At 44.3% G+C, this 26968-nt stretch overlaps 2 protein-coding genes across 3 annotated transcripts in view; one reads left to right on the top strand and one right to left on the bottom strand.

Annotated features, from left to right (window-relative positions):
- Window positions 1-487: 487 nt before the first annotated feature.
- Window positions 488-26709, bottom strand: SFXN2 (sideroflexin 2). Of its 2 annotated transcripts, XM_045582046.1 has the most exons (13): window positions 26699-26709; window positions 19728-19730; window positions 10484-10659; window positions 10140-10310; window positions 8724-8822; window positions 7588-7663; window positions 7204-7289; window positions 5428-5488; window positions 4998-5064; window positions 4094-4143; window positions 3714-3763; window positions 2059-2106; window positions 488-1278 (listed from the first exon to the last, which is right to left on the bottom strand). In XM_045582046.1, exons 3-13 carry the CDS (start codon window positions 10642-10644, stop codon window positions 1179-1181), a joined length of 969 nt encoding a protein of 322 aa, XP_045438002.1. In that variant the 5' UTR covers window positions 10645-10659; window positions 19728-19730; window positions 26699-26709; the 3' UTR covers window positions 488-1178. The 2 variants fall into 2 exon arrangements, with proteins under 2 accessions (XP_045438002.1, XP_036293761.1); XM_036437868.2 differs by lacking the exons at window positions 19728-19730; window positions 26699-26709 and adding an exon at window positions 20559-20647 and having other exon boundaries at window positions 10484-10666.
- Window positions 20772-26968, top strand: part of ARL3 (ADP ribosylation factor like GTPase 3) — a 29658-nt gene continuing 23461 nt past the window's right edge. Inside the window, exon 1 of the mRNA XM_036437956.2 lies at window positions 20772-20941. Within this exon, the coding sequence (XP_036293849.1) occupies window positions 20939-20941 (3 nt within the window). The 5' untranslated portion in view covers window positions 20772-20938. The remainder of the gene's footprint in view (window positions 20942-26968) is intronic.

Here is a 26968-nt window from a genome sequence, read left to right as displayed (position 1 = left end):
CGTGCGTGCGTGTGTGTGTGTGAGTTATTCATTTCAGAGAGGAAGGGAGAGGGAGAGATAGAAACATCAATGATTAGAGCGAATCATTGACAGGCTGCCTCCTATAGGATAGTTCCTGAGGATCGAACCCGCAACCGAGGCATGTGCCCTGACCAGGAGTCAAACTGTGACCTCCTGGTTCATAGGTTAATGCTCAACCACTGAGCCACACAGGCCGAGCAGAATTATCTTTTAAACACAGAAGTGAGCCGAAACCGGTTTGGCTCAGTGGCTAGAGTGTTGGTCTGCGGACTGAAAGGTCCCAGGTTCGATTCCGGTCAAGGGCATGTACCTTGGTTGCGGGCACATCCCCAGTGTGGGGTGTGCAAGAGGCAGCTGATCGATGTTTCTCTCTCTGATATTTCTAACTCTCTATCCCTCTCTCTTCCTCTGTAAAAAACCAATAAAATATATATATATTTTAAAAAGGTTTAAAAAAACAACAACAAAACACAGAAGTGAAATCAGACATGATTTTAGAGCAGAACAAAGTATCAATAGACTGAGCTTGAGCACCACAGAACTCTGCTGCCTCACACAATGACCTCTTTTCAGCACTAAGAACTCCCACGTTCCTGATAAAACTCAAGGTTAGCAGCACTCCCAAAGAACCTTTCTGAGAGAGGAGATGAGCCCCAGAGTGACACAGATTACCCCTCCCCCCCCCCCACATACTTCCTGCATTAACTAGAATTACAAGGGTAAAGGTTTCATAGCTTAAGAGAAGATGACACAGAAGGAAGAGGAAAGAAGAGTAGGAACTTCTCTTTGTCCCAGAGGTTCTTCCCAATCCTGGCTGGAACCAGAGTCCCAAAGTTTTCCTAATTTTTCCAATCGGTTTGCTGAATGTCCCCCTCAGGTCCCAGCAACTCCCCCCTGAGGGGGCCTCAGCTCCTGGTTTCCATGGGATGAAAGGGGAAGCAGAAAGAGAATTTGGTCTTCCTCCCCTTGTTCACTTCCATCCCCTGGAGCCCAATAAACCAAGTGCCTGGGTATAAGCATGAGGAATTCTGCTGCCTCATACACCCCCAAATACACCCTAGTCTTAGGCCCTGTTGGCAAAGAGGAATGAGGGCACAGGCAGCTGAGGAGGAGCTGGTGAATATTGGGATAGACCTGTCCTTGCTGAGGTGGGACATTTAGAGACCCTTATTGAAGTAGACAGAAGGCACGTGTTCTCCATACTTGGCCTTGATGGTGTCTTGGAGCTCCTGTTCCAGGTAGGAAACTGGCAATTCACTGAGAAGAGAGAAGATGGTTATGAGTATGCCACAGCAGCAAATTACCCTTAGATAAAGCTCAACGCAAATACCTGCTCTAAGAAGCCCCTTCCCCATTTTTTCCTTCAGAATTAGTAGTAGCTGCTGTACACCCACAATATGTTGCTTTTACCTCTACTCAAGCCTGTCTTCCTTCTCCCTGGTGCTCAACTTCCACCTTCTCCACAAGATTACAGGCACAGTGCTCGGAACACAGGAGACATCTAACAGATGACCACTGAGCTAAGAGCACTAAGAGAGGGGAGAGTGGCATCTCCTCGGTATACATTCCAGGTATGTATTCATACCCGGTCTCCTGGAACCAGTCCTTCCTCCCATCCATCTGATGCTGCCCTTCCATGACACGCAAGGGGAGTGAAGAGGTTCAAGTCATCCACCCTCTGGCAAATAAGAGCCATGATAAGGACCTGTCCCCTTGTTCAAATTCAAAGACTGGATCCAGCCAGGGGAGATTCACTAATAACCCAACCAGCAGGACAGAGTCTCTTGTTGTTCCGCCACTTTCTCTCCAAGGCAGCCCTTGTTGCACTGGGAGGAAGCACTTCATCCCATTGGAGACGTGTTCTGGCTTACCATTCACGCAGGGTTAAGAGGGCCAGAGTTTAGGCTGAGAGGCACTTGTCCCTGGACAAATGCTGCCCTTCTTGCCCCTCCCTCTCTCCTTCTGGACAGCAAGCAGGGCAGGGAGAATAGGGACAGGACATTTGGTAAAACAAAGTAAGGATTGAATGACTGATACCATATCTGTGGGAAGAGTCCACATGCCACTGGCACCATGAAGATGAGGCTGGAAAAAAAGGAGAAACCAAAGCATTAGGGGGCATTTCCCCACAGGCCCTCCCACATGCCTGAGCCTCCTAAAGGATAGGGCAGATGCCCATTCACTTGGCCTCCCATCTGGTTCCATAACTCCTCTCCCTTCAACCCTTCTCCTGGTCTCTTGGTGCCAGGATGCTCATTCTAGTACGTACTAAAATCAGCCAGCCTCCATCCCTCATCCCTTACCCCAATTCACCCCTGTTGTTCAAGCACATGAAGTCACTAGGGAGTGTAAGCAGCAGCCCTAAAGACCACATGCATCCACTGACATGCAGGGAAAGCAGCGAGGGGTGTGAATCCAAAGATCCTGCTCCTCTCTTCACTGAGCATCTGGACTGTTGGAGAACAGTAAAGGCCAGGGTCCATCAAACTTCAATGTGCATACCAGGGCTTATGAAAATGGGATGCTGATCAGTAGGTCTCGGGAAATGCTTGCGAGTCTTTACTTCTAACAAGATTTCAGACGATGCAGTTCCAGGACCATGTCTTACAAGATTTGAGAGTCATGGACCTGAGTTCCTATCATAGCTTTGACACTTAAAAGTGGTACCGTCTGGGGCATGTTATCTCAGGGCCAGCAGAGGGAGGATCAGAGTGTCTACTTTGCAGCATCACTGTGAGGATTCAATGAGATAATGACTTATATACAGCGCCCAACCTATGGCAAGTGTCCATTCAATGAACAGAAGAAGTAATTCAATAAACAGAAGTACAGCATGTCTGCCAAGGACCAATCTCAGCTCCAGCAATTGGGCAAGTGTCTTCATTGCTCTGAGCCTTAGTTTCTTCTTTTGTAAAAGAAGATGAGGGCATCTATGCCTCTAGGGCTGAGGAGAGTAAGTGAAATTATAGATGTGCAGCATTAGCACAGGGGGCACATTCAATAATTGTCAGTTGTTGTTGCTGCCACTAGCGCTGTAGTCCTGTGAGGCATCATGATTAATGGTAGGGCATGTCCAGTTGATAATGCTGCCATGATGTGTTTTCCTCCTGTGTGAGGTTGAGATACTTGACAGCCCCGGGCTGTCTCATATTTTTGTCTCTTTGTGTATTTTATCTATTTATTTATCTTATTGAGATATAATCGACACATATAACAATGTGGAAGTTTAAAATGTTGATTTGATACATTCACATATCGTAACACAATGATCTGAGTGTTAGCTAACACCTCTGTCACATCACTATCACTTCTTTTTCATGGTGGGACTGTCTCATCTTTTTTTTAAATTTTTCCTTTGAAATACAGTTTTTATTGCTGATAGTATTACAGATATCTCCCATGTGTCTCATCGTTTTTGTCTCTTCTCCAGACGTAAGGTCAGAGGGAAGACCCTGGGACAGGAGGGTACCCAAGCACTCTGCCTCCCATGCGACTGTGTGCACAGAGCCTTGCTAGCCTGGTTTCCTCCAAAAAGATGAGGTGAGAGCTCTCTAGATGGATCACAGATGTACTGAGCTCCAGCACTGTGGAAGTCAGGCAAAGGAGGACGTGTTTTTCAACACAGGTGACATAAGACAGATCTTGGTGCCCCAGCCACCGCAGAACCCAAACCAAGAAAACGTGCTACTCACAAGCAGCCACACAGCATAACCTGCAACGGTGCATGCAGGACCTTGACTTTCTGCACAAAAACAAACAACAGGAAAACCCACATGGGGCTTATATACCTTAAGGTGAACCCCTCGCCTGCCCTGCGAACAACCAGCCGCAGATATAAGACTGCTGGCCCTGAGCGAAAGAACAAGGGCTCTCCTTGCTCTCTGTAGACAAGGCCGAGCAACCGGCTATGCTGTCTGAAGCGGGCAGCCAGGGGGGACTGGTCTGATGAGCCCTACTTCCGTGAGATGAAGACTGGAAGCTAGAGGGAAGGATGAGAGGGTCAGGAGCTCCCAGGCACAGGTGTGGTGGGAAGACGCTGGGCAGGGAAGAGGCAAAAGGTAACCCCACTCACCTGCATGAAGCGCAGTTTCTCTAGCCTTTCCATGACGATTGGCAACAAGACTGAAAGAAACCAGGGAGAAGCTGGGGGGACCTGTAGGACTATCCCTAAGACCCCTTTCCGGAGTTAGATCAGGGACTGAATGATTCTCCCTCCTCCCACAGAAGTTCCAGAAAATACTTTTCATTTGGGAGAATGGCGGACTGTAGGCATGGCCACTCTGACTTGGCCCCCGAGTCCCAGCAGGAGGCTGCTTCCCCAAGCACTCCTGCAATCACAGAACATGTGCCCCAGGCCCAAAGTGTCCTCAGGACTCAAACTACCTCTGAAAGCTCATGTAGACAGCCTTTTTATCTTACTCTGTAACCTGCCCCTGCTGGAAGCACAACGAGGGCAGGGGGTTTATTTTTGCTATCACTGTCTCCCCAGCACCCCACACTGTGTCCAGTACATTGAAGACACTTAAGAAATATGTGCTGAATAAAAATAACTTAAAATGTCTCATCAAGCCAAAACTGGTTGGCTCAGTGGTAGAGCATCGGTCTGCGGACTGAAAGGTCCCAGGTTCGATTCCGGTCAAGGGCATGTACGCTGGTTGCGGGTACATCCCTGGTGAGGGGTGTGCAAGAGGCAGCTGGTCGATGTTTCTCTCTCATTGACAACGTTTCTAGCTCTCTATCTCTCTCCCTTCCTCTCTGTAAAAAAATCAATAAAATATATTTTAAAATGTCTCATCAATTGATGTTCCAAGAACTACAGTGTGGTATTCCTGTGGCTCTCAGCGCTCAAGCAAACCGGTAAGAGAAGTTTCGCTATAGAAGCTGGGATTCCACCTCCCACCCAAAAGCTGAGTGTGGCTGAGGCCTCTATCGTGTGCTCCAGGGACCCCCCAGAGGGGAAGCCTTCCCCATCTTACTCATGCCAGGGGCTGCCATGGTGATCCGAGAAATTACCACTTGAGTGATGCCTATGGCCGCAGCTCTCTGAGGGCAAAGAAGAGCAAGCTGTTAGGAATGACCTTATCCAGTATCCATGACTGGGCCACAGTCAGGGTCAGAGTCAGGGTCACAGCCAAGCTTGAGTTGGGAATGGGGAAGCGATGGACCTGCCAGGGCTTGAGTGACTTCTCCCAACCTTCACCAACCCAGCCAGCTTTAGGACTAGAAATGATGCAAAAAGGACATGAGAAATGTCCCAAACAGAGAAACGTGGGAGAAACTGAGGAGAATGAGAGTGGAGTCGGGGAGGTCCTATAATGGAGCCCACGCCTGCTCGGACCCCTAAGAACAGGAAAGGGTATGAAAGGGAGTTCCCTCCTCCCACCCAAAGGGAGGACCTCTGCTCACCCGGGAATGACCCATCTCATTGTGATTTTTGTCCTTCACAGAGATGCCGTGGATGAGTTCCCTAGACACAGACAGGAGATGCTGGATATGGGGAAGGGGTGCTGGAAGTCTGCCAACAATGTGACACACCAGGGGACTACGGCCAGGGCACTCAAGCTCTGGGGAGCCACCTCCGTAGCCTTGCCCTGTGACCTTCCTCTGCACTCCAGTGAGTGGAATCTGAAGTGATCTAGGGCATTGGTTAGGAGAGCCAGTCCTGAGCCCGGACTGCCTAGGTTGAGCCCTGAAACTGCAGAGCGTGTCTTCCCTAATGAGCAACTTCCCTAGTCCTTCTACAGACTCAGTTGTCCTCAACTGCAAAATGGAGACAATCCTGACACCCACTTCCTAGGACTCAGTGTTTTAACAGGATAATGCCTGCAAAGTGCTTAGTCCGGTGACTGACACGGAGAGACTGCACCACAAACAGTAGCTGCTCTGGTTTTTATTCTCAGGCCAGTTCTTGACAGCACTCAACCCAAAACATGGTAGGTGGCTGGGGCTTATTCGTTTGATGGAAAGTAGCAACTGGATGGGGAAGGGAGAGAGGAGAGGAGCAATGTGTATGCACGACTATTCCAGTAGTGTGCTCTGGGCAAGTGTGATGCATTCCCATTTACTAACACTTCTAAGAAAATGTGGCTGTAGAAATTGGTGATGATGATGAAGGCAATGCCGACAACAATAGCAATAAAAGCTAACATTTAGCCCTAACCGGTTTGGCTCAGTAAATAGAGCATCAGCCTGCGGACTGAAGGGTCCCAGGTTCGATTCCAGTTGGGGACATGTGTCTTGGTTGCAGGCATATCTCCAGTGGGGAGTGTGCAGGAGGCAGCTGATTGATGTTTCTCTCTCATCAACGTTTCTGACTCTCTTTCCCTCTCCCTTCCTCTCTTTAAAAAGTCAATAAAATATATATTTCTTAAAAAGTTAACATTTATATAGCACTTGTTATTTTCTAGGTGCTATTTTGAGGACTTGACATATATTACATCATTCAGTGTTATAACAGAGGAACATCTATGCTTTCTCTAGTCAAGAAATAAGAACTGAGACACAACAGGTTTCTCCTTTTACCTATTCTTAGAGCCCGGTACCTGGAAAACATCTATCTAACTCCACGGGCTTCTTTCAAAGCTTCTTGGCCCTGTTCTTCCTATGGACACCTCACTCTGCTGCATTTCATCCTGTAAACTAGGGGTGTCGAACTCAATCAGAGAAGGGGCCAAAATCTAAAATCCAGCCTAAATCGCGGGCCGAATGGTTTACTGAACAGTCATAAACTGTCATTGTGATGGAAACGCAGTGGAGTGCAGTGATGACAGCGCAGTGCGGGCCACATTGCAAGGCCTGGCGGGACGGATTTGGCCCGCGGGCCTTGTGTTTGACACATGTGCAGTGTAAACCATCCCCAGGGCTTTGGAAGAAGGCAGCGCTCACACTTAAATACAGCTGCAGTTGGAAGGACATGATTGAGTATAAAACCCACAGGCTCCCCTTAAGTCTCCATCCCACACCATCCAAAAAATGACTCCCACGTACCCATCACAGATTATACCTAAATCACCCGCCACTCTATTGGACTGGCCTTCACTACTGGAGCAGTCAATCCTCGGGGACTCTTCTGAGGCCAGCCTCCCCCCACATCCACCCCGGCTCCAAGAAGCCGGGTCTCTTGCCTTGGTTTCCCTGCTGGCCTTGTGGCTTGTAAGGAGGGAAAGGGACCCCTGTACTCACTGCTGTCGCATCATTGGGATATTGACACAGTTAGCAGCAGCTACAGCAGCAAAGGGCACCCAGCGGGCCACCAAGGGTGGAGCTTTCTGTTGGAGAAAGGGAACAATGGGAGTTGCTGAGGCTCGCTGTAAGATGAGGGTAAAGGGACTGACTTATGGACTACAAAACAAGGGCTACTCCCACACACCCAGACATCCATCTGGGAACCCAAACTCCCTCAGAGGCCTGAGAAAGACCAACCTGGGGACAGCCCTGCTGCATTCCCCACTACTTGGCTGGGCTCTGGTTATACCCCAACTCACCCAGACTGGGGAAATGCCTAGTTCTCCCTAGGACTTTGCTGCCCCCTAGTGGCTACCATGCCCACAGCAATCCCAGAAGTACCTTTGTCAACATGTTCATGCTCACAGCAGTGGTCACTGCAGTGGTTGTGGCTGTGACGTAGGCAAGAGCCATCTGCCTAGTGGAGGAGAGAGATGCTTAAGAATGGGGGGCCCTTCTGGATGAGAGTAAGACCACGGCTTGATTGAGAAAGTCTGGAAATGGGGCTTCATACCTGAGAAGCTCATGGGGTTTGTCCTGTGTCATCTCGTGGCCTCCCCCTAACTCCAGATGACCCAGCCCCCTGGGCCTCCTTTCTGTGCTTTATTTACATTTCAATTTTACATTACTGAGTGTCTATTATGTGTCATATATCATTCCAGGTGCTTCCTTTCTGTACTTTAAACACACCCAGCTTTTTCCTACTTCAGGATCTCTGCACGCTGCTGCTCCCTTCCCAGGGTATTCTTCCCTGGGCTTTTCCTTTTCTTTTTAAATATATTTTTATTGATTTCAGAGAGGAAGGGAGAGGGAGAAAGAGATAGAAACCAAAATGATGAGAGAGAATCGTTGATTGGCTGTCTGCTATATGTCCCCATTCTGGGGATCGAGACCAGGTATGTGCCCTGAGGGGGAATTCAACCATGACCTCCTGATTCATAGGTCAATGATCAACCACTGAGTCACACTGGCTGGGCTCCCTGGGCTCTTTCATAGCTAAATCTTTATTCTTCAAAATCCAGCTCCCAGCTGTGGACTTCCCTGACCAGCCCATCTACACAGACACCTTTCTGCTGTTCCCTAATTTGTCACCTGTGTGTTTCCTAATGGCGACAATCTGAGGTTACTGCACTTGTTTTCTTAGACCTTAAAGTCTACAAAAAGAGGGACCACAAGTGCCTTACTCAAACGTATCCCTAGCATCTGAATCATTCCTGCATATGTGTGGAATGAATGTAGAAGAAATGTTTTTAGAATGAACATATTTTGAATTGGTCCAAGAAGAAGATGCTTTCCTAGTCAGCCTAAGAAAACACTTCCAAACCCTGAAAAGGGGAAACTGTCACCTGTCCAGTGTGAACCCTACGCGGGGAGGACAGACAGCTTGAGAACCCTCTAGCAAGGTTGTTCCCCTGGAAGCAAAAGGACAGCCACCTCCTCCAAACCCAGGTGCACAGCCTGGGCTTCAGGTCTCCTACCTGCCTGATGTGGGGGAAGCCGCGTTCCTGTTGGTGTAGTTGACTAAGGCGTTGAAGGACTGGTTCACCCACTGCCAGAAGATGATCGCGGGCATCGTCCTACCAGGAATCGAGGTCCGGAAAGGAGAGGAGAATGAAGGGAGGTATGCACAGGTCAAACCATGTTAACAGCTGTTCCCCAAACTGTCCCCGTGTTTTGTACACCTGGGCTTTTGTACAGCCTTTCCCCTCTTCCTGGAACACACACACACACACACACACAACACTCATTCACACTCTCACACTGTTCCAAACATGGCTAAATCACACCCTGTTGAGAGATTACTTTCTCCTTGGAACCTTTTTGACCCTTCCCCTGCCCTTCCTGAGGCAAAGTCATCCCATGCTCCCAACTCCTACAATCCCATATTCTCTCCTCAACCTACTACTTAGCAAGCTGGACTGTAACTCTTCACTTACTTCTTGGTCTCTAACAAAACTGGAAGCTCCTTGAGGGGAAAGAAGGACTAAAGTCTTTATATTCCTAAGAGCTGGGGCTCAAAGTCTGGCTCAATAACAAGACAAATAAATGCATGGGGGGGGGAGGGCACGGAAGAATGAAGAGAGGAAGGGGAATAGTCACACATGCAGCAGCTACGTTTATTCTCTCCCCAAGTGAGCTGAAAGGGCCTTCCTATTTTTTTTAATAGGAGGCTTGTTGCAGGAAGATTCCTGCAAGAATAGGGCTTCCTGAGTAAAGCAAAGAAGGGAGCAAAGTCCCGCCTGCTTCCCTCCTGCCTCCACCACCCTGCTTGCTCCTCCACAGGTATGTGGGATTTATTTATCTTCTATAATTGAAACTTTGTAGCCTTGAGCGGACGCCAGGGTCAGCCAGGGCAGGAAGCTTGGCTTCCTCCATCGCTTGGGGAAACCCAAGCCTCCTGCTTGCTCCAACTCTGTGGTGGCCACAATCTTGGTTGGGTTAATTTGCATACTTGCTCCTGATTGGCTGGTGGGTGTAGCAAAATGATGGTTAATTTGCATGTTTCTCTTTTATTAGTGTAGATTATAAAAAACATTGAATTCATTGTTAATATAAGCACTTTCTAAAGAGGAAATTAGCATAGTTTATTCACTGAAAGTTCTAGAAAGGACTAACTTATGTTAAAATCCAGGTACGAATACTTCCTGGCTATATGATCATGCACAAGTTATATAACCTCTCTCGAGCCTCAGTTTCTCATCTATAAAATGGAGAGGTAATAGTACCTATCTGTAGGACTGTTGAGAAAATTAAATGAGGTAACACGTTCAAAGAATTTAGCACAGTGCCTAGCATCGGAAAGTTTCAATAATGATGGCTATTATAATAATATGGCTCCCTGCCGAGCAGACCCAAGTGGTTACACCTCCCATTGCCTTGTTCCCAAATCCCACCTGTAGAACTGGAGCATGAAGCCTGTGATGATCATGCCGCCGGGAACCTGGAAGGACATCCGTCCAATGACGTTCATCTTCTCCCCGGTGTCAGGGTGGAAGGCAGAGTCATACAGCTTTTTGGCATACAGCAGCTGCTCCACTTGAGTCCCTGGGGGCACGGCCCCCATCCTGTCACCCAAGGACAGAGTTACCCCCTTGTCCCCCCACTCCAAGTCATCCTGCTCTACTTTCTCCCTCCTTCCTGAGATTTCTGCCTATACCCTCATCTTCCGCTTCCACCTCCTGTAGGGAACCCATCCAAGTTGCCCCAGTGCCTCCAACCCTTCCCCCTAGCCACTCACCTGCTTTTCTCCACCATCATCTTGGCCCAATCCAGCTCCCGCTCTGGTACCAAAACAGTGCGAGGGTCCGTGATATTGAAGAAGTGCTTCACCCGCCCCAGGAAAGTGAACTGGTCCCAACGGGGGGCATCGATGTTAAAACCAGACAGGTCAGGCTCCATCTTGCTCACACACAACTGGGTACTTAAGGAAGACAGGAAAAATGAGGGCTGTTCCCTAAATCAAAACCTTGCCCCAGCCGGGACCAGTTTGGCTCAATGGATAGAGCGTCGGCTTGGGGACTGAAGGGCCCCGGGTTCGATTCCGGTCAAGGGCATGTACCTTGGTTGCGGGTATATCCCCAGTAGGGGGTGTGCAAGAGGCAGCTGATCGATGATTCTCTCTCACTGATGTTTCTAACTCTATCTCTCTCCCTTCCTCTCTGTACAAAAATCAATAAAAAATATATTTAAAAAAAAAAAAAAAAAAAAACCTGGCCCCATCTCCCACTTTGGTGAACTGCCTGCTTTCACCAGCCACTGCCGTCATCTAACTCATTTTGGGAAGGGCTCAGACTGAGCAACTGGGTACCAACATGTGTTTCCTGAGTGCCTACTAATGGCCAGCCCTATGCTTGGTCATGGTACGGGGGAGACTTGGGAAAGGGTCAACGCAGTGCCTGTACTTGGAGAGCTGAGACTGACTGAGGAACAAGAGCCCACAGTGGAACAGTATGTAATATGTACAGCAAAACAGGAAATAGGCAGAAGCAGAGACTGAGGGGCGGAGGAGCAGAGCAATCAAAGAGGGCTTCCCAGGAGGAGTGGAATGTGAGCAAGGCCCTAGAAGACAGGTTTACCTGAAGGAGGTAGAAGGCAGGGGATCCCGTTAAAGGTAGAAACTATCACAGGTAAAGTAGAAATGAACGTGGCATGATCATTTCCATCATTACCGTGTCTGTGTGTGTGTGGTGCATGGCGGCCCTGTGAGAGCTTCAGGGCCATGGCTGTGAGTGAGGCGCCATGTCTGCCCTCAAGGGCTTTCAGAATAGAGGCTAAACAGGTAAGTAATTCAGTAAGGGCAGCAGACACTGGGAGCAGGGGAAAGCCAGCAAAGAGACATCTAAAACTGAGATGATCATATCTCCCAGTTTGCCTAGGAGTGTTGGCCTGGGGTCATTACGAATAGCACCCCTTTCACTCTCAATGTGGATGTGTCCCAATTTGGATGATAAATGAAATGGTCACCTTATCTGAAATAGATGAGGGGTTCTTTTTTTTTTAGTCAATAGAGCCTTTATTAATATGCAAGTATCATTTGCCACAAGATATACATGTTTTCCTAATCTTTCAGTTCTTTTCAATATTTTAACTTAAGATTACTGTGAATCTAACATAAGAAGTAACCTACTAAAATCGGTCAAAGTAAAATTTGATTCTAACTAACACCTTAACCTTTTATTTTTTATTTTTTTAAATATATTTTTTAATTGATTTTAGAGAGAGAAAGGGAGGAGAAACATTGATGAGACAGAAATATCAATCGGCTGCTTTCTGCATGCCCTCTCTTCCTCCTCCTCCTCCTCCTCCTCCTCCTCCATCACCACCACCACTTCTACCACCACTGGGGATCAAGACACTGGCATGTGCCCTGACCGGGAATCGAACTGGGATCTTCAGGTTCACAGGTTAACGCTCAACTACTGAGCCATGCCAGCCTCATGGCTTAACCTTTTATTATTTAGATTTATAATTATCATCATTTGTCTCAAGTAGCAGAATATAATTCTTGTACTTGGTAATCTTCTATACTAAAATACGTACCAGCAGTATATCTTAATAAGTTACTAAATATATGGAATTAACATATATATTTAACTGCTTTCAATAAGCTAGAAAGTATGTTAAGTTTTTCTAAGAGGAAAATCATTTATAGACCTTGGTTGTTTATGACTTTTGCAGTGCCCATAAAAATTGGTCCATATTAAACCAGTCTTGAAGAACTAAGATAGAAACTTAAAAACCCTAATGATAGCTTTGATTTCCTAAGATAGAAACAATAATAAACCAAACTACAGTTCTCTTTTCCCAGGCCCAAGCAGAGATGCTCTGTCATAGCTTTTGAAACATTTTTGGTCTGCTTAGTATAAAAGCTGAATGACCTCTTTACAAGTTAGATATCAGTAGGAGACCCACAGATGATGGGCATATTTATTGGGACAAATTTTAATTAATAGAAGATAATTCATATACTATATCACAATGCATTACAAGATTTTCCCTATATCTGTCCACATGCTTGTCATATTTTATAACATTTCAGTTGGATACAGGAAGACTGGATTTGTTCAGAAAAGTACAGCTTTTAAGATGTGAGTAAAGTTCACAATGAATCTTTTAAAACATTTAAGCAACCAGAAGTATAATCATAACAAGGGCCTATGTAAGAAGAATGAATATTACAAAGGAAGTTTTGTAATCAATGAAAATACAATACTTTGGGTTGGCCAAAATGCACAGTACACATGAAATCAAGGTCTTGTACTTCACTTATTGACCACATGGCTACAATTCAAAAGGTCACTACTCCAATAGCCTTTCTAAGTAATCTTCCAAATTGCTTTTAAATAAAGTTCTTAAATTTTAGCAATGAACAAAAAGACAAGATACATTTAAAACAATACTGCAGTTTATCAAAAGACAGATAAGAAATTTCAACTCATGTCTTTGACAGTTATAAAAATCAACATGTCACAGAAGGAAGGCCAAAAGGCACATGAAAACATGCTCAAAGTCACTAATTGTCCAAGAGGTGCAAATCAAAACAACAATGTGGTACCATCTCACACCTGTCAGAATGGCCAACATCAACAAATCAACAAACGACAAGTGTTGGCGAGGTTGCGGAGAAAAAGGAACCCTCGTGGACAAAAAAAAAAAAAAAAAAAAAAAAAAAAAAAAAATCAACATGTCTAAGTTATAAACATGTTTACAATGCAATTATTTGCATAATTTTAATAAAAGTAATGACAGCTATAAGATCAAAATAGGTTTAAAAACAACAACACAAGAACATAAAAATACATAGCCCCAATATTTACCTGTAGAATATGTTCATTTATGACTAAATTTCAGCATTTACTATATCGCCACTGCTCTGATTTTAAAAATCACATCCAAAGGGTAAGGGCAAACTACCGAGTAAATGGCATATTTGTTTATTTCTCAATTGGTGAATATGTCCTTAATCTGCTGATGTAGCAAAACAAATTTCAACTGTGTCATACAAAAGAAGAGACGATAGTCTGCTTTGCAATGGACTTTAAAGTTCAATCGCACACAAGCAACATACTATCTATGAAAAAATTACTAACCAAATTACCGGTATTAAATACTGAAAATAGCTAACAGTTTATAATTTATTTTATTTAACAATCTAGGAAGTTCTCAGCCATCAGCAGTTCCAGTGCAATTTCAGGTGCAATTGGGAATTCAGAAATCTCTGTGAAGCTGTTAGTGTAGCGAACCTTGTAAGTAAAATACATGCATGCTTTTTTAAAAAATATATTTTATTGATTTTTCACAAAGAGGAAGAGAGAGGGATAGAGAGCTAGAAACATCGACGAGAGAGAATCATCAATCAGCTGCCTCCTGCACACACACACACACACACACACACACACACACACACACACTGGGGATGTGCCAGCAACCAAGGTACATGCCCTTGACCGGAATCGAACCTGGGACCCTTGAGTCTGCAGGCCAACGCTCTATCCAGTGAGCCAAACCGGTCTCGGCCATGCATGCTTTTGATAGTTCATATGAAGGGATCTCTCTAAAATTGATTTCATTTGTCATTCTCAGCAACTTGACCTGGGCCATGTGGCATCAGGGCCTTCACAGCCACCAAAGGCTTTTTCTTCTCCATTTGTCAGCCCCACAGCCACCATGCTAGATCCCAAATCCCCCACTCCAGGGCCACCCCTCCACCCCCACAGCCTGCCACCGTGGGTTCTGGGCTAGATGAGGGATTCTGAACACACTTTGTTAGTATGAGAAATAAACAATGCTTTGGAAATACACATAGAAGTTAAATAGATGGAAGAGCAGTATTTCAAGCAAAAGGAAGAGCCAGCACTTAAAGCTCATGGTGTGCACAATGTCACTCCTACCCTCACAAGAAGAAAAAAAGCTGAACAAACTAAACATCAACAACTATTCTTAGACCCATCAGAGAACCGAGATCACAGGGCAAACCACTGCCTCAAAACCTGGAGGCAGGCAGGTAAGGAGTCACTCAGCTCATTGAGAGCAGAAGCCCACTGCCTGGGCAAGTCTCACTGGAAAACTTAAAACTGTAATCAACGAATTTCTGGAGCTCGATGTGGACAGGTGGGGACTCAATCTTGGGGGGACACTACTTTTGTGAGTTTTACCTCCAGGAGTCCAGTAGGTTCTCAAGGTGAAGATCAGAAAACTATCCCCTAGTGCTTCTGGCAGCCAATCAAGGATTCTCTCTCATTGATATTTCTCTTTCTCTCTCTCTCTCTCTCTCTCTCTCTCTCTCTCTCTCTCTCTCTCTCTCTCTCTCTCCTGCTCTGAAATCAATATTTTTTTTTTTAAAAAAGAGAGAGAGAAAATTAAAAAAGAATAGAATCACCAAGAACCTTGATACAATTACAAAAGATGTGGCAAACACATAATGGGAATACCAGAAGGAGAAGAAAGGAAAAGAAATATTTGAAGAAGTAATGATTGAAAAGCAGCTATGTAGGTTGCTTGGTGTAAAAAAAAAAAAAAAAAAAGAATGACTGAAAAATTTCCAAAATTAATGACAGACACCAAACCACAAATTGAGGAGTCTCAGGGAACACCAAGCAAGATAAATGCCCCAAAATCTACATGTAGGCATATTATATTCAAGCCGCAGAAAATCAAGAAAGCAGCCAGAAAGAGGAGGGGGAAAAACCCTTACTTAGAGCAAAGAATTACATCAGACATTTCTTTAGAAACCATGTAATCAAGAGTAGAGTGAAATATTTACTTGTAAGTGTTGAAAGTATAAAACAACAACCCATGAACCTGGAATTCTGCATCAAACAAAACGATCCTTTAAAAAATAAAGGAGGCTGAAACCAGTTTGGCTCACTGGATAGAGCATCAGCTTGCAGACTGAAAGGTTCTGGGTTTGATTCGGGTCAAGGGCATGTACCTTGGTTGCGGGCACATCCCCAGCAGGGGGTGTGCAAGAGGCAGCTAATCAATGATTTGATCTCATCAATCTTTCTAACTCTCTATCCCTCTCCCAAAAATCAATAAAATATATATATATTTTTTAAATCTTTACTTTTCTTATTCTAATTGTAAACAGATAACAGTGTATTCAAAATAATGATAGCAACCATGTATCCCGTGATTATAGCTGTAGATAAGTGAACGATTTAGTGGATGGGAGGGAGGAACTGAGAATATTCTATTATAAGGTACTTGAAATGAAGTGGTATAGTATTATTTGAAAGTGGACTTGAGTTAGTTGAAAATGTATATTGCAAACGCTAGGGCAACCACTAAAAAATTTTCCCAAAAGAAAAATTAATAATAAATATGCTAACAGAAGAGAGAAACTGAAGTCAAACAAAAATCTAAGGCTTAGAAACTTTTGCCTAAAAATTTCAGGAAGAAGGCCAGCCAGCTTGGCTCAGTGGTTGAACATCAACCTATGAACTAGGAGGTCGTGGTTCGATTCCAGGTCAGGGCACAAGCCCAGGTTGTGGACTTGATCCCCAGTGTGGGGCATGCAGAAGGCAGCCAATCAGTGATTCTCTATCATCATTTATGTTTCTATATTTCTCTACCTCTCCCTTCCCCTCTGAAATCAATAAAAGTATATTAAAAATAAATTTTAAAAAATTTTAAAATTTAGGAAGCCATTAAAAAATTTTAGGAAGATGCCAAAACCGGTTTGGCTCAGTGGATAGAGTGTCGGCCTGCGGACTGAAAGGTTCGATTCCGGTCAAGGGCATGTACCTTGGTTGCAGGCACATCCCCAGTAGGGGTGTGCAAGAGGCAGCTGATTGATGTTTCTCTCTCATCAATGTTTCTAACTCTCTATCTCTCTCCCTTCCTCTCTGTATAAAATCAATGGAATATATTTTTTTTAAAATTTTTAGGAAGAGTGACAAGATCAGATGTGTAGCTTATACAGAACAATCATCCTATATAATAAAAGGTTAATATGACATGCGCTGACCACCAGGTGATGGCATGGAACAAAGGAAGATCCTGATTGGCCCTGATCGCTGGCCAGTCCTAGGGACCCTACCTGTGCACAAATTTCATGCACTGCACCTCTAGTATGAGATAAAGACTCAGAAAGGGGAGCTGGAAGAGGACCCTAATAATCAGGCAAGAAGTGGGGCTCAAATGAACCCAAATGCACTAATCAGAGAGGAGGGCCCAAAATTAGAGAACCTAAGTGATCAGGTATAAGAGGAATATTATGAGTCAGGTTTAAGTAGAGAAGTAGAATCAATAAGAAATATATAGACATATAAAATCTCATACACAGGCAATCCACTCTGGGCCCCCTTCCTGCTGCCCTCTTACGGCAGGAAGTCTGTCTATCCACCATAAACTTTGTTTCCGCCAACAACAAAAATCACACACATACACACACACACACACACACACACACACACACACACTGATAAAAATTGATTTATTACAAGGAATTAGCTAATTGGCTTATGTAATTATGGGAGTTGGCTAAGTAAGCAGGAGGTCAACAAAAGAGACAGTCAGAAAGGGCTGATCCTGGGGGAAAGGGAAGTAATGCAGGCCCAGCTGTCTCTGACTCCTGGGGGGCCTAGCCCTCTTTTAAAGGGATTCCATCTGATTAAGTCAGACCACCAGGATAATCTCCCTTTAGGTTAATTCAAAACCAACCCATTATGGATTTTAATTACATTTGCAAAATTCCTTCACCACAGTCCCTAAATTAGTGTTCCATGGAATAACTGGGAGAAAGTGTGTGGGAAGGGATTGGCTAGGAACGGCTGCTTCTCCCTCATAGCCCAATACAAACATATGAGGGGGGAAGGGGGATGCTAAGGAATTTTGTTTGGCCTAGTCAAGTTGACACATCACAAATATTTAGAGTGATACCTGGGGTTTCTGATTTGGGCAAAAATGTGCTGAGTCTGAGAATATAGAAAAATAGGTTTTCGGCCAAAACTGGTTTGGCTCAGTGGATAGAGCGTCGGCCTGGGGACTGAGAGGTCCCGGGTTCGATTCCGGTCAAGGGCATGTACTGTGGTTGCGGGCACATCCCCAGTGGGGGGTGTGCAGGAGGCAGCTGATCGATGATTCTCTCTCATCGATGTTTCTAACTCTCTATCCCTCTATCTTCCTCTCTGTAAAAAATCAATAAAATATATATTAAAAAAAAAAAAAAAAAAAAAAAAAAGAAAAATAGGTTTTCGGGGGGGGGGGGGGGGGGGAGAAAGAGTAAGTTTTATTTTTCCACAAGTTGAGTTTCAAGTGCCAAAAAACTTTCTTTTTTCTTTTTTAAAATGTTTTATTGATTTTTTTTTTTTTACAGAGAGGAAGGGAGAGGGATAGAGAGTTAGAAACATTGATGAGAGAGAAACATCAATCAGCTGCCTCCTTGCACACCTCCCACTGGGGATGTGCTCACAACCAAGGTACATGCCCTTGACCGGAACCGAACCTGGGACCTTTCAATCCACAGGCCAACGCTCTATCCACTGAGCCAAACCATTTAGGGCCCATAGGACTTTCTGAGATGCAATAGGCTGCCTGCCACCTGTTCCTTAGCAAATACATTCCCTGTCCAGAGTGCTATTCCTTCCCCTTTTCACTAATAACACCTACTCATTTTTATAATGAATAATTTTCAGATTTAATTTATATCTTCCACTACTAGGTTATATGTCTCTTTTTTTTCTCTTTAAAATATCACCTTAACTCAGAATCTTCCATACACAGAAAATGACAAGCTCACATGCACAGCCTGTGCCCATGGAGCTCTGGGCTTTGCCTCCAGGAACAGGCTAACTCGGCCTCCTGCAGGCTGGTTCAAAGACCAAAGGCGTTTCACTCAGTCCCAACTGAGCCAGGAGTGGGAGAGGGGAAAGCGTTCACCTGACTCCAAAAGAACCTATAAGAAGTTGGCCTGGACAGCAAATCACACACCGATTTGCCTTACAGAGCCCCACATTGGTCAAGGATGTTAACTGAGTTTTCTCTCCAATGATCTGAAGCAGGTATGCAGGGAGCAGATGTTTAAAAAATTACTTTAGTTGGATTCTTAAATAGCTAAGGACCATTCAGGGGAAGTCTACCTTCATTCCAATGATCTTCACCAGACTAGAAAACCTGCTGTCAGGAAGAGGGGCAAAGTCTAAAAACCTAGGTGAAACTATTAATACAGTCATGCTCTGCTTAACGACAGGAATACACTCTGAGAGATGCCTCATTGGGTGACGTTGCAGTTGTGTGAACACCAGAGTGCCTTACACAAACCTAGACAGTACAGCCTACTACACACCTAGGACATGCGGGATAGCCTATTGCTCCAAGGCTACAAACCTGTACAGCATGTTACTATATAAAACAATACAAATTTAAACCAAGTGCAAGAGAAAATGATGAAAACAAGAGACATGGTAAACACGATAGGTAGGAGGCTGCTTCCAGTGTAACAGAATAGTTGTACAGCAAACTTTTTTTTATAAGCATAAAGAGTTTACTCTAAAATAACAATAAAAAGTACAGTACGGTAAATACATAAAACATTAATATAGTTGCTTATTTTCTAGTATGATGTACTGTACATAATTGTGTGTACTATACTTTTATATGACTGGCAGCACAGTAGGTTTATTTAAGCATCATTACCACAAACACATGAGTAATGTGCTATGTTAGGACAGCTACAAGAGTCACTAGGCAATAGGAATTTTTCAGTTCATCATAATCTTATGGGGGTCACCAACATATATGAACACATGTTACTGTTGATTGATACTAAGTTATGCGGTGCATGAGTGTAATAGCTAAGTCCTATATAGCACTTCCTATGTGCCAGGCAATGTTCTATAAACTGGACATGTAATAATTTATATAATCTCCAATTATAATTTGTATAATCCTTACCTACCCAGGGAGGTGAGTAAAAGGCACACAGGCATGTCCAGTCAAGGTATATCCCCACCACCCCACATACACACACACACACACACACACTATATTGGTTATTAAAAAGTTCTAGGTTTACATCACAAATATAGGCCACTCTGTTCTGGACAATACAAAAACGTTTAAAAGAACTTACATAAGAGTCAGACAGAAATGGGTTCAAATCTCCTCTACATTGCTTAAACTAACCACTTCCTAGGGTTGAGAATGAAACGAAATATTGTGCGAAATAAGGATGTAATATCCAAGAGGGTACATTTTGTGCGCTGCTGTGTCTCCAGGATCTGGCTCCCTGTGAATACTCTTTTCCTGTCCGCTGCCTGGGGAGGAGGTGGGAGATAGGACCTCCCAACTCACCCAGACTCCCCTCCGTCTTAGGTGCCTAGAAGAAGAGGCCCATTTTTATTATTATTATTATTATTTTTTGGCCTCCTTGGGGACTGCAAAAGTCGTACCTCCCGGTCCTAAAGTCACTTAGCAAAACCCCGCTAACCCACCACGTCTTTCACCCGCGCTGTCAGCTCACTTCAGGGCTCAGAAACAGTTCCTCAGCAGCTTGTCGCCTCCTCCGACAGGCAGCCTCCCACCCCTTGGCCTCCTCCACCCCAGGCTTTCCACAGTGGGGAGTGGAGAAGGGTGCACCACCCTTTAGGCCCCCTCCCCTCAGACTGACAGTTGGAGCTTGCTGGGGGCCAAACCGGAGAGGCAGGTCCTGGCCACTCCGCTCGCCACGTGGCTCCAGCAGGTGGAAGAAGCCCAGGCCGCGCTGCAGGCCAGCCCGGTCTGAGTGTGGACAGACACACAAGCCCCCTCCCGGGACTGAAGAACTAAAAGGTAGACTTGGCAGCAGGCGGCTGGCTCCCAAGACCACTTACCTGGTCCCGGGAAGAGTGTGTGCAGGCTTGGCCCGGAAGCCCCGTCAGACTCCGCTCGGGAACCTCCCCTCGCCCCGCCCCTACGCCGCTCCTTCCTGACCAATCACAGGCCGGGCCGCCCGCCGGCCACGTGGGCGAGTTTTCACTCTTCCAGAGCCTCCCGCCGTCCCGGGGGCGGGCCTGCGCAGTGGGCGGGAACCGCGGCGCGCCTGCGCACTCCGGGCACGGCGGCGCTGGAACCCGCGCGTTCTATTGCTTAGCTCCGCTGCGGTGCGTGCGAGGGACGTCGGGGGCGGCGCCACAACAGTTGCCCCTGGTAACGGGGGTGGCACAGGGAGGAGGAGGAGGAGGAGGAGGAGGAGGAGGGACTCGGCAGAAGGATGGTGAGTGTGGGGGCCTGGGCCCCTCCTAAGCCCGTCGGTCATCCCTCCCCCTCCTCCCCTACTCCCCATCTCGGCCCCGGGCCCAGGGCGGGGCACCGCGCTTACAGCAAAGTTGGGAATGGGATGGAGCTCAGCTTGCTGGCTGGTCTTGGGTCGGTTTCGCGGGGTGGCGGGGAACCCCGAGGGTGTGGGACCCGGGCCTGGGGAGGAAGGCGGGACGTGCAGCGGTCTGAAGCTCGGGGAGAAGGGGCAGGAAGGGTGCGTGGATGTTCCGTTCGGAGCCTGGGCTCCATCATTACTCAGGGGACTGGGGTGAGGGCGGAGCCGCGGAGCTGCTTAGATGCTCGCAGGGAACTGGCCTCCTCACGCCGCCAGACATTGGGGTCCCCCCGGGCCAGAAGCGGGGAGCAGAGCCAGCGCTACCGCGGCTCAGGGCGCCCTAGCGGTACCGTGGGAGTTGGTAGCCTAGCGCTCCTTTTCTTTTCACCTAGCGGTGTGCGGCCGTCTGGGGGGCAGGGTGTAAATCCCAGGACACAAAAGAGGTCCCGCTTGGAAGATGTGCCTGGTGGATTTTACGCTGCCTCGGTGTGCTCGGTGTGTGTGTGTGTGTGTGTGTGTGTGTGTGTGTGTGTGTGTGGCGGGCTTGCTTCTGCAGTCCTGAGCTATTTGCTGAGGCTTCTGCAAGGTCTGGTTGTACGTGATGATCAATACTTAATCCATGCAGATGGAAGCAGATTTGCTGCCCAGTCCCTGGCATTTCCTGCAGAACCTGCTGCAGCCTTCTTTTGCGGATGGCCACACCAGAACCACGGGGGCAATTTCAGCGTGGGGTCTGCAAACGAAATTGAGTGGGAAATGAAAACTATAGGGTGGGCATCAACCTGGGGCAATCCTTTTCTCCGTCAGACCTAAGGAAACCTTCCCAAAACTGTAAAGTATGATGTGTGACAGATTTGACCAGAAATCATCTGTTCCTTGATGATTTCTTTGAAGTTAACTGGAGGGTGTTAAAATGAAATTAAGTAGTCTTAGGAGGAAGCAAAGAAAAATGGATTTTGAAGCGTTTAGAACAGGTTGGTTGGCTTTCCAACTGTAAAGAGCCAGTACTCACACTTAAGAGTCAGTTCCCTACCCCAACCCCAATCTCTTTTTTACTTTTAGAAATGTTGAACTGCATATATCCATATATACACACACATATATATATATATGTTTCCATCTAATGTGTCTTTATTGATTTTAGATAGAGAAAGGGAGAGGGGGAGAGAGACACGAAACCTAGGCATATCCCTGACCAGAATAGAACCAGCGACCTCTCAATGCTCCACACTGGCCAGGGTGAACCATTTCTATTGATTTAGAAGAAAAAGCTACTAAGTGTTCACAAGGAAAAAATATGTACCTTTGGTCAGATTATCTAATGAATAAATGCCGATAAGAAAAAAATTTTCTATTGATTTTACACTGTCAGACTGATAAAGAAGTAGAATTATTTGATCTAAAGTTGCCAATCACATTTCACACTTGCTACATTGTTTTATTAGCCTCAGGCTAAATAGATTTTTGCATTTTCTTTTGATTAATCCTTTATACATGAGTTGTCCATTTAAAGGCTAAGCTTTTCTCAACAAATGAATATAAACATACATATTTATATTTATTGAAAATAACTAGAATTGAAATGAAAAAGGCATGCCAACCTAATCGAGAATGAGATGTCATCATAAATGAGAAATGTATGAGAGTAGCCTTTTTCCCAGTTTTTTTTATCAATCAAATGGGCTGTAATTTCATGATTGTTTAGCTTATAATTACGGACCACAATAAATTAACCACTGCTCATGTTTCCAGGTGAAAAGTACACTGCATACAACAAATACACAGTGTATGCAACATTGTTATGCAACTGTTCTGTTCAGTGATCAAGACAGATTTGTTTTTTTTTGTTTTTCTTTTTACTTAAAATGAGCAATAGGAAATTAGGACAAATTATTCTGGATTCTTTATCTGGTTTCCAAAATACACTTTTTCCCCTATCTCCCAAAGTGCAAGCTATTCTTAGAACTGAAAGTGGAACATGGAATTTAAAGGGTCAGTGGTGTCACATCTTGTATCCCATGGGCCCCCATGGTAATTGTTCAACTGAACAGTAAGTCCCAGGGTGTTGGGTTTGGGGTTGTGGTTTTGTTTTTGTTTTTTTAATATATCTTCAGCTATGACTAATACATACTTTTAATTTGGAGAGTACTACAACAAAAACCCATTGGGGTTTCTCTGAACATTTAGGGTCAGCTATTTTACACACACACCCCCCTTATGATTCTACATCCTTGGTGAAATACTAAGATGGCAGTAATTTTAGGGTATAACTAATTATTGTTATTTAATAATGACTCCTTCATTCAGGAATTACTTACTGACGGCTTTCTACATGTATGAACCTAGTGATAGTATTAAACATTTGAAGGTGGTTGCCAAGATTGTTTTCTGGTCAGACATAGTCATTGAAAAGTAAAAAGAAGAAGAATAAACACAACAATGGTTTTGAGTGCCTAATATGTGCCTATGCTTTACATGCATTACCTTATTAATCTTCCTAACATTTTTTCTTTTTAAAAAAATGTTTTTATTGACGAGAGAGAGAGAGAGAGAGAGAGAGAGAGAGAGATCGATGTGAGAAAGAAACATCTATTGGTTGCCTCCCATAAGTACCCAACCCAGGATCGAACCTGCAACCTGGGTATGTGCCCTGACTGGGAATCACACAGGCGCACTTTTGGTGCACAGGATGATGCTCAACCGACTGAACCACATTGGCCAGGCTCTAACATTTTTCTTAAAAGTATTGTCCCCATTTTCTAGATCTAACTATGCCTGGAGTTACATATATAGGGAAATTGAATACAAATCTATGAAACTCTAAACCCCATGATGTTCTTTTCATTAGTATTCTGATGAGGTGGGAACCCACAATCTTTCGGAGAAGATGCCCATATTTTATTCCTCAAGAAACGTGGTGTTTTATTTAGTTGAGAGGTGAGGAGAAAGAAGGCAAAATTTGGGTGAAGTTCTTTCTATTAAACCATAGGAATTCCTGAAAATTAGTTAAGGTCTTACTAGGCAGCACCAATCTTTTGTTAGATTAAAGAGGTAAAAATAAATTGAAGTCAGTTCTATTTAAGCTAGTCATGGGGAGTGCATGCACGTGACAGTTGCCTTATGACTTTGGATTATTTAAGTATTAGCTGCTCCTCAGAGCCGCATGCATTTTCCATATACCATTATCTTCCTTTCCCCATTCCACTACACCAGTTTCTTTAAATGACCTAGTTTGTATCATTTTAGGTCAGTGCTTCCACTCCTCTGCCAGTAGTTGAGTTTAAGTTGATTTTGAGGCAGGTATAATGTAGCACACCTATTCATGATTTGCCCGTAAGAAAGTTTGTATAAACATTTATGGGCGAGTCAGACCACTTTTATCCACCAGGGTGCATACAACTTGTATATTAGTACATGCATGGTGATAACACAATCCACAGAGAACTGAAGTTCTTGTTTCTTAAATTGCCTTTGTTTAATGGCATAGGAACACAAATCCTGCATGGAGATCGTGTCTATTTTACTCACTACTGCACTTGGGCACATTATGGGAATTTAATGAATGAATGAATGAATGAATGTTTTGACAAAAAATACACCTTTAAAATCCATTCCCTTGGATTTATTCTGCACACTTAGCTCCATAATAAAATTAACTTCTAATGTCTGCCTTCTTTCATTTGACATTTAAAATGAAATATGGACCTTTATATCAATAGATAGAAACACAGAATAGACTTATTCTGTTCTCTTTCCTCCAGCTTACTTTGTACCTTTCAGGCAGAATCCTGATATCTATAAATATCCTCTTCCCTATTTAGCAAACCCTGTAATCCTGTGATCCCCTGTGCTCAGTAGTTGGGTTAATATGAGGCTGTATTGTATTTGCATTTGTCTCTCCTGGACCATGCTTGAAATGCCATTTATTATTTTGCTGGAAGAAAATATTAGCTGAACTTTTCATTTCTCAGTAATTTCACTTAAAGGTGAAACAAGTGAAGCCATTGTTTCCCGCTGAGGAATATTGCCCATTAGAAATGTAGATGCCTTGTTTTGTATACCATTAGGTTAATAAAGCTTAACTATAGTTAAAATGATTTCTTTCTCATCTGTGCTTTGCTTTTCTCCTTTTAAGATAAATAGAAATTGTATTTTTCTTTTAATCAGTTTCAAATAGAATGAGTACATAAAAAAATTTCAGCCTGCAGAATGCAGTATTTTTATTTAATAGTTTTTCAAAAGAAGAGACACGTGAGGAAACATTCATTTTGAACCTTCAAAATATTTTATAGAAAACGGACCTTTGCCGGGACCAGTTTGGCTCAGTGGATAGAGCGTCGGCCTGCGGACTGAAAGGTCCCGGGTTCGATTTCGGGCAAGGGCATGTACCTTGGTTGTGGACACGTCCCCAGTGGGGGCTGTGCAAGAGGCAGCTGATCGATGATTCTCTCTCATCGATGTTTCTAACTCTCTATCCCTCTCTCTTCCTCTCTGTGAAAAAAATCAATAAAACATATATTTTTAAAAAAAAGAAAAGAAAGAAACTCTTAAAAAAAAAAAGAAAAAAAAAAGAAAACGGACCTTCTTTCACGATTTCTATGAGAAGAACTGTACCTGTACTGTTGTTTAATGTTCTAATGGGATAAATTCCAGTTGTTTTATAATTTTATTGGAAAGGTAATGAGGACATCTAACCAGGAACTCAGGAGTAGTACAATGTGTTTCCCCTGTTCTTAGCTTTTTTATATCCCAGTCCCCTGAGGATCTCAGAATTCTAATTTTAACTGTTCTGAAAGAGGGTATTATAAATGAGTGATTGCAATGTGGCTAACAGAAGCCAGGGAGAATTCTCATAAATATAGTTTAAAAAAGGAATGGTATCAAAGTATTCAAGGCCAGAAGAGATGAAAACTAAAGAAGTGTCATGCCTATCTTTTGTTTGTTAGTTTCAATCTGTTCAGCCTCTCTTTCCCAGATCTTTTGGTGTAGAATTTGTATTTCTGTCTTTAACCAATCCTTCCATTTTAATGTTGGGAAATTTGAGGCATAGAGAGGTTAATGTGGTCCTTAGCAAGTCAGTGCAAATACAGTACTAGATGTAGTAAACAAAGAGTCTCTCAAGAGAAAGGAATTCTTAAAAATTAGGCATATTTGCATATCATTATCCATAGACTCAGTTGTTGAGAATTATTTCATAGAATTATTTGATCCTAGTGAATAGGCTGGTTTGAATAACTGCCTGATGCAATGTAGATAAAAAAAATATGACCATTTTAACCGAAACCGGTTTGGCTCAGTGGTAGAGCGTTGGTCTGCGGACTGAAAGGTCCCAGGTTCGATTCCAGTCAAGGGCATGTACATTGGTTGCGGGCACATCCCCGGTAGGGGGTGTGCAGGAAGCAGCTGGTCAATGTTTCTCTCTCATTGATGTTTCTAGCTCTTTATCCCTCTCTCTTCCTCTCTGTAAAAAATCAATAAAATATATTTTTTTAAAAATATATATGACCATTTTATATAATTCTAAGATTGAGTTTGAAGGGATTTCTGCTTGAGCTGGGAGATTAGATTAAATGCCCTTTAAAATCTGGTATTCTTTGGTTCTTGTAACTATGCCTTATTGGAACAAATCTGGAGGGGGGAAAAACACAGATAATCCACACTGTGTACCTGTCCTGTAAGGGTCTCATGATGATGAAGTATTTTGAATAATGAATTATTTTTTCTTTTCTTTTCTTTTTTTTTAAATATTTTATTGATTTTGTACAGAGAGGAAGGGAGAGAGATAGAGAGCTAGAAACATCCATGAGAGAGAGTCATCAACCAGCTGCCTTTTGCACACCCCCTACTGGGGATATGCCCGCAACCAAGGTACATGCCCTTGACTAGAATCGAACCCGGGACCCTTCAGTCCCCAAGCTGATGTTCTAT

Source organism: Pipistrellus kuhlii, unplaced genomic scaffold, assembly GCF_014108245.1.
Source record: "Pipistrellus kuhlii isolate mPipKuh1 unplaced genomic scaffold, mPipKuh1.p scaffold_m20_p_15, whole genome shotgun sequence".
NCBI classification, from domain to species: domain Eukaryota; kingdom Metazoa; phylum Chordata; class Mammalia; order Chiroptera; family Vespertilionidae; genus Pipistrellus; species Pipistrellus kuhlii.
The sequence above is the reverse complement of the archived record's forward strand: the minus strand, read 5'-3'. Positions and strand labels throughout refer to the sequence as shown.

What these genes read in the sequence shown, in the direction of transcription:
- SFXN2 (XM_045582046.1), bottom strand. Translation starts at nt 10,644, where the DNA reads ATGGAGCCTGACCTGTCTGGTTTTAACATCGATGCCCCCCGTTGGGAC. An exon ending in CATGGCAGCCCCTGGCATGA is followed by an intron (nt 4,144 to 4,997) that starts GTAAGATGGGGA and finishes GGTTTCTTTCAG; the next exon opens with TCTTGTTGCCAATCGTCATG. An exon ending in GTTATGCTGTGTGGCTGCTT is followed by an intron (nt 2,107 to 3,713) that starts GTGAGTAGCACG and finishes CTTTTTTTCCAG; the next exon opens with CCTCATCTTCATGGTGCCAG.